General features: G+C 38.6%; 1 protein-coding gene across 1 annotated transcript in view; it reads right to left on the bottom strand.

The window, feature by feature from the left end:
• Positions 1-3,192: 3,192 nt before the first annotated feature.
• STAG1 (stromal antigen 1) overlaps positions 3,193-7,568 on the bottom strand; it is a 157,834-nt gene continuing 153,458 nt past the window's right edge. Inside the window, exons 30-33 of the mRNA XM_009284948.2 lie at positions 6,524-6,634; positions 5,482-5,596; positions 3,648-3,728; positions 3,193-3,552 (exon numbers count right to left, since the gene is read on the bottom strand). Coding sequence (XP_009283223.1) covers positions 3,529-3,552; positions 3,648-3,728; positions 5,482-5,596; positions 6,524-6,634 — 331 coding nt within the window. The 3' untranslated portion in view covers positions 3,193-3,528. The remainder of the gene's footprint in view (positions 3,553-3,647; positions 3,729-5,481; positions 5,597-6,523; positions 6,635-7,568) is intronic.

The raw sequence follows: 7,568 nt of genomic DNA, 5'->3' as shown, positions 1-7,568 counted from the left end.
CTATAGACTTCATCCTCTCTTCTATCCCTTGCCAGCACAAGACTTTGGCTTTTAAATCCTCTTGATTTCCAAGCAGGCAGCTGCTCGACCAGCACAACGCTTTGGAAAGACACTAGAAAGCTGCTCTGGCCACACTACTTGAGATTCTCTTGAATTCCAGTCACCTGCAGAAACAATAAAATAAAATCCTTTCAACAGAGAGCAGCCCTTGAACTTAGAAGCATGACAAGTTACTTACTGTGTTCCACAGTGCATTGGGAGTTGAGCGTAACTTACAAGCAGTTGGAGATGTAGCGCTGGGGCTCTGTCTCAGGCGTAGTCCTAGAGTGCAGTTCAGACCTTGAATCCTATCCCTGTTCCTCACCTGCTGCACCTTGTTACTTTTTCTGACTCAGATGATTTTTCTTTAGGAAGTGGGCCAGATGGTAAGTAAGTCAGTTTTCTTTAGCACTACAGAGATGAAACCATTTTATGGGTTGGACAAAAATAGCACCTTTCTCTCTGAGACATGGGAATAACAAGAGGACATTTTGTTTCAGGAATCTCTAAAACTTCATTTAGCCCAGCTGGTTGTTAGACCTTCCAAGCCTTTATCATTTCCGTTTCTTCCCACGTGGTCCAGTTCACTTCAGCCGTACAGGGCAGAGAGTGAAATTTTTCTCAAAATTTGTGACAGTTCAAAAAATTACAAGTTTTAACAATGCAACTCTCCCAACCTGTGAGATGACTTACCAGATTTACAGCAATCTCACAACAAAACCCCCCAGGATCAACCAAAAACACACCATGCTGGGGAAGAAGGCCCACGTGGTCCAGTTCACTTCAGCCGTACAGGGCAGAGAGTGAAATTTTTCTCAAAATTTGTGACAGTTCAAAAAATTACAAGTTTTAACAATGCAACTCTCCCAACCTGTGAGATGACTTACCAGATTTACAGCAATCTCACAACAAAACCCCCCAGGATCAACCAAAAACACACCATGCTGGAGGGAAGAAGGAAAAAAAAAAAGGCCAGAGTTTTCCTTTGCTCTGAGGCTGAATGGGTAAGGTAGCTGTACAGAACCTGGTTGTAAAGCTTGGACTATGTGAGAATTACCTTTCAGTATTTCCTTTGGCTACTAATAAATGGGATGACAAGATGTGATGGTCCAAACGAGCATTTAAAAGAAAGTTATAGTGAAGAGGGTGCTCATCATACTCATGATTTTGAATAGTTTATTAAATGAAAGGTGAAGCATCAGTTTTAAATTGTACAAAAGGAAAAAAAACCTCATATTGTAAATGTACAATTTACAGAATTACTAGCAAAACCAATCAAGGAGACACTCATAATACAAAAACCTATTGACTGCAAACTGAACTGGAAACCCATTGCAGGTACCGTGATAATAAATGTTTGTTATACAGTATTCTACAATGTTAAATTAGGAATCAGTTTTCCACACAGAAGACTGTGAAGCACAAGGTTTGTCTGAGACTATGACTCAAACCAGGCAGCATTTATTATGCTACTATGCTCACAGAATTATTGTGATGACAATTTAATGCAGCCATTCCTGCCCACCCCTGTTACTTTTGGGGTGGACAGAAGAGGAAGGGAGGTAACGTTATTTTATAAAGTTCCAGCTACTTCTCAGGTTTTATACATTACCCAACCGACATCTGAGGAATGGCTGAATTACCTAGTCAAACATTTTTGGCAACCATGTCTGAGAACTGCACATGTTGTAAGAAACAAACCTCAGCTGAGTGAAATGCTGGTTTGTTTTTAAAATTAGATTCTTTTCCCTCCCAGCAAGGGAGGGAATTAATGCCACCGGGCATTAATGTTGTTTTGTTTTTCAATAAGCTTGTAACAGAAAAAAGCTCCATGGTTATTTTGCAGTTGCTAAAAAAAGCACCTCTAAAACTGCTGTGCTCCAAGTGGGTCAATCTGCTTTGTATCTCAAATGCTAATATTAGAATGCAGAAAGGAAGATTAACATTTTGGGGCTGATTCTTAGAGATACTAGAGTCAGTGCAAGTTGTGGATGGCCAGCACCTCTGATATCAGGCCAGTTTTAACTAAGTAGCAGCTACTAGGCAGAGTCATAAAATTGAAGCATAATGAAATTCCAAATTATCAGAGACATTGAAAAAATCTCTTATTACAATGAATTTGCTGAGAATGTTTTGGGTTTTTTGGGTTTTTTTTTTGATGTTTTTAACTTTTTTGAAAAATCATATTTTTTTTTTCCCCAAAGAATTACTCTTAATATGCACAGTTAACACTGAAAATGTAGCTGTATTCCATTGTAAGCTTAAGAACTTCACCATCTAAGCACAAATTTCTATGCAGCACATACAGTACTTCTAACTGGCAAAATTAATTTACAAAAATAGCGCAAAAGGGTATTTACGGCATGGAAAGTAGACTTTTTTTTATGGTACAGTTAAAATTGCTTTTAGTATGCTAAAGTGATTCCTTTCCCCCACCCTTGAATTATTTTTTTTTAATAGGAAAGTTGCTGTTTATGTACCTTGGGTTGGCAGGGCTTGAAGTAGGTAGTAAAAACAGCAAAGTGATTACTTGAGAACCATTTGTGTGTTTTACTGAGAATACTTTATTTGCTGGTATAAGTTGCTAAAAATGCACAGAGCAAGTACCAATAGAAAATTTACTGTTTTTGTGTCCCCATGTGCTATATAAAATGAATGTTACACAGCATCTGTTGGAAAAGTGGCTTCATGGACATCTCTTACTTTATGTCCCATTATAAATAAAAATAAATCTTCTCAAGAGTATAAAATCTGGGTTTATCATATCAGAATCTGAAATTTTTTGGCAGAGATGCACGTCATTAGAATTCTAAGCTCTTCTATAAGAGTGTTCTTCTCAATGCCTATGAGAGGATATAAGCGTACCATAATGTTAATCAAATCCAGTGTGTTCAAAAACACTTTTCTGTAGCCAGAATGACCTGCTTATAGCATCATTGCTAGTCAATGGCTGATAGGCATAGGTTTAATAAAAATGGCTAGCTTTTAAAACATAAAAAGGCAAATGTTAAAACTGTTTTAAATTGTACAGCAGAAAAATAAAGTTAAAAAGTTCTGTTTTCACTCAATGTTGTTTTCAGAAAACATATGTAGAACAGTGTTTATTTCGACAGCTGTCTTAACAATTTAAAACTTCCTCCATCCAACATATGTAGAACAGTGTTTATTTCGACAGCTGTCTTAACAATTTAAAACTTCCTCCTCATCCAGGAAAAAAAAAAAAATCTGTATTAGGACAGTCAAGAACAGGGATACAAATGATTTTTTAGATCAGCCCTTCTGAGGTGACTGGATTGGCCAACATTCCTTTGTGTCATTAAGAAGTTCCTCTTCTTTCTGTCACTACAAAAAGGGATTGACCTCAATCATTTGGTTAAAAATCAAACCGTATCACATCAAAAATGTGGTTTTCATACAAGCTATCACAGTATATAGGCCTCTAGCTCTAAACAATAGAGTTCCAAATTTGTAAAATGTCTTCACCAGACTTCAGAACATAGGCATTCCAAATCCCTAGAAAAATGATTTAAAAGAGAGTAATTAACTAGGTGTAATGATAATCAAAAAGAACCTCAGATAAACAGCAAACAATACTAGTAAAGCCTTACTGAATCATCCTCAATGATAGCTGCGGAGTCAAAGAAGTCTGGCCTCAGTTCAGCCCGTTCTCGCCGGTTTCTCGAAGGTGGCTAAAAAAAAAAAAGTGTCAGCCATTTTAGAATCTCACATCAGTTACCTGGGAATAAAGGATTCATATGGCTCTACAGCTAATGGGTACGAACATGGTTACCTGTTCCTTTACGAAGCAGCTTTGCGTGGATTTTCATAAAAGCTCTGATACAAATGTAGGCCCTGACATAGGAGAATACTTCTTAAATTCATGTTTTATTTAAGGAATGGGGTAAAAGCTGATGGATTCTAAAGTAATTTTAAGTCTGTGCTGATAGCTGAGGACTTGCTTAAGGCTCTTATTCACTTAACGATGTTCTTGTATTAGGACTGTAGGCCAGACTGCATAAAAACTGTCTTTTAAGTGTCTTTATGCTTTTAAGTTTATGGTGAAACTTCAGCTCTGACATGCTCAAAAAATGGATTTAGAAAAAAAAGTACTTAAGATCTCATAATATTTCTGAGGATTAAACCCTTTGTGTTGTCCTTCCCTAGGAACATAAGAGTAAATGTGAGCTTCACTGGCTTGATCAATTCCTTCATTTCCTTGCCTTGGATTACCAGTAAAAGCGAGATTCTACTTACTTGATAATCATTTGAACGCTAGTAATAACCTCAGTATTCAGCAGCAGCAACTGAATTATTGCCTAAATTTTCTTTCCAAGACATTATAGACCAGTCCTAAAGTAACCTATGCCTTATTGTTTGGATATGAAAGGAGAAACAGGAAAGCATCAAAACGGTGAAGTGTATTGTATAATGCAAACTGATCCTTTTTCCCATTTTACAAGGAAAGTATTAATTCCAAACGGAGAGGCTAGTAAGGTTATAACCTCTACAAAGGCAATCCTGCCTGTAGTCAGTACATTACCATGAAAGGACCTGAGGTTGCCATCTGATGATATGACCTGTTTGGGAGCAATTCCAGTGTAAGGTATCACCCACTACTGCCTGCTCTCCCTTCTGCTGTGCCAGAACAACTCTGTGTATGTCTGTAAGGTAACCAGACCTTGATTAAGGATCCCCTATCTACCCCACCTCCCAGAAATCAAACAAACCAGGAAAGAGAAAAAGAGAAACAACTTGGCTGTATCAGTTTGACCACAGTTTGGCTGCATAAAGAGCCATGTCAGCAAAAGAGTTAGTGATGGCTGTGACAATGGCATAGGGAAGGCACACCTAGAATACCTTTGGATGATACTGTTTCCAAACTCTTCATAATGCCAGCTAACAACCGGAATCAAACATTGTTACTGGATTTTAGAGAGTCCACTTCTACTTCCTGAGGCCAAGCAGGCAGCTTCGTGTAATATTCCATCAGATGGGGTGAGCTGGTCTTACCTCTATCCCCCACCAGCACTCCTCCTGCCCTTGGCTGGCTGCATGGTGAGTCAGATCAGCAACATCTTTAGCACTCATCTAAGAGGGCTGCACCGATACACCTGATACACCATAAGTCATAACCTGATTCTCACAGGTTGACAAGTCCCAGGTGCATGATGGTACTTCAGGCACTTGCTACTGCCTGAGTCCAGAATATTGGAGAGGAAAATTGCTAACCAACGTTCCTTGCCTTTCTATGAAAAAAAAAATCAATTGGGCCTGAGTCTGCAGTTGTAGGTTCTAGGGAGTATTCGGATCATTTCTGCTCTTTAATGTTCAGACAACCGGAAATCAGGCTCAAAATTTTGGAATTTTTTGTTTGTGCTTCTCAAATTCCTTTTGAATTATCTTCCATCCATTTTAAATTTGCTATTAATAAGATTTACTGACCAGATCAATGACCATTGTGTCCTCAAATTCTTCGTTCATATCCTCTAGCTGACCTCGTGAGGACATCATTACATCTTCAAAGATGGGCTCAGCATCATCTTCCATTAGACCTCGTCTGATTAAATAAAGACAAAGAAAAAGTAATTTCCAGGCATTTAAATTTCCCAACCATGATCTTCGTCATTAAAAAGAATGCACAAATCCTATCCCTTAATGCTTTCACATAAAACCTTATGCTGAGAATAAACCCAGCATGCTTTCTGTAATATTAACTGGAAGAAAATCTTATGTAAAAACAAACTTAGCACTTGCAGAGGCTAAAGCAGGAAGTCCCGTGTAATATCATTATAAACAATAATTAAATTTGTCCCTAACAAGAAAAGGTCTTGCTTGCCCTTTTCCAAAAAGGAGTTACGCTGTTTGCCAGGATCACTGGTAAATCTCTGGGAATCCAGCAGTGAATCCAAGACCAGTTTCTAACACTGTAGGGACTTTATCTCGATAGAGACTCTGGCCCCCATCCTGAAAGATGTGCTGGAAGACTTGGTTGGATCGGCACCAGAGCACCTAGCACAACAGAACACTTCAGCATTCACCCACGAGCATTCCCTCCATTAGCTGCCCAGTGGGATGCCTTAGCAAAAGATGATGTGGATGGAAGAAGCATAAACAGGTTCACGGGAAGACTGGACAGCAACTTGGAAGAGTTCAGGGGGAATTACTTAACAGACAAATCATGGAAACCCCCTGAAACAGAAACAGTTGAAGGCTGGGAGAGAATAACAGGGAATTGTGCCATGTCTGTCTGACCTGTTCACTAGGCACCTGCTTATGGCCACAGTTAGAGACAGAACGCTCGGCTAGAGGGCCACATGGCCTGGTGTCCATTCCAACATTGCAAAGCTGTTACTCTGCCTTCATTAACAAGAGTTAAAATGTCACAGAAATTACTGGCAACAACCCAGAAAAGATAACATTTAAAATGCGGCATTGTCATCTAAAATGTTTCTGATCTGGAGATGAGGATGCTCTGAACACTTACACTGCATGCCTTACACCAGTTCTCCCTTTCATGTAGTTCATTCCTGTCCTGTCCTTTCGATTTAAATCTTCTAGCTTCTGTTGGCCCAACCAAGATATCTGCATCTGGGGACTAACAAACATAAAGCAGCATTATGACTGAGAACACTAACAATTTTGAGTTGGCTATTTTTAGACAATATCTATCTCCTCAAGTTTTGTGTCTGGCCATACTTCAGATTAAGATATTTAAATCACATCCATCATTGTACACGTCTTCTGGATTCCCTTCCACAACTTGTCTCCTCTCACTGTATGTGCACAAAAAAAATCCATTAATTGTTGTAATAAAACCAGCTACCTAAAATGCTAACATTACTCATTCATTAGTGTGACATGCACCTGAAGTGGGAGCACTTCTAAGATTCATTTTATTAAATCCTACTTCACTGTCTCAGATCAGGCAAAATATGAGCAAGAATAGATCCAAATTAATAACTGACACATTTTAAATCAAAAATGTCACACAGCATGAAAAACAAATAGATTTTAAATATATACCCTGATCAACTTAAGCATCCAGTAACTTATCCACATGTAAATACTTTAAAGGCTGTACTTTTAATACCATCTAAATCCAGCAGTAGAGAGCAATGCATTCGATATGATTTGTGTACTGCAGCACAAGGAAATAGTAGTAAAGTGCAGCTCTTCAAGAGCAACACCAGTTTTTATTTTATTATGCAGTCTTGTACCCTAATAAGATTGACATAATAAACTGGGATAACCCACGTGAAAACAATCTAGAACAAAATATTCTTCTGGACATGATTAATCCCATTAGTTCAGCAACTGACTGCTCTGTATTTATTTTACGTTTTAGCTCTCCTAAGCTAACCTGTAGGAAATGCATGTGGCAGCTAACTCCAGGCTGAAAGGAAAGGATTCTCCACTGTCAGTTCACACTGTGAACTTCTATGTGGAATCCAACTCTGAAAGTAACAGGGAGGAGAGCGATGCTATCTGCCTTTGCTCAACAGTTCTCTGCTCGCAGCATTCATCTGAGA

This window comes from Aptenodytes forsteri, unplaced genomic scaffold (genome assembly GCF_000699145.1).
Source record: "Aptenodytes forsteri isolate BGI_AS27 unplaced genomic scaffold, ASM69914v1 Scaffold679, whole genome shotgun sequence".
Classification (NCBI taxonomy): Eukaryota; Metazoa; Chordata; class Aves; order Sphenisciformes; family Spheniscidae; genus Aptenodytes; species Aptenodytes forsteri.
The sequence above is the reverse complement of the archived record's forward strand: the minus strand, read 5'-3'. Positions and strand labels throughout refer to the sequence as shown.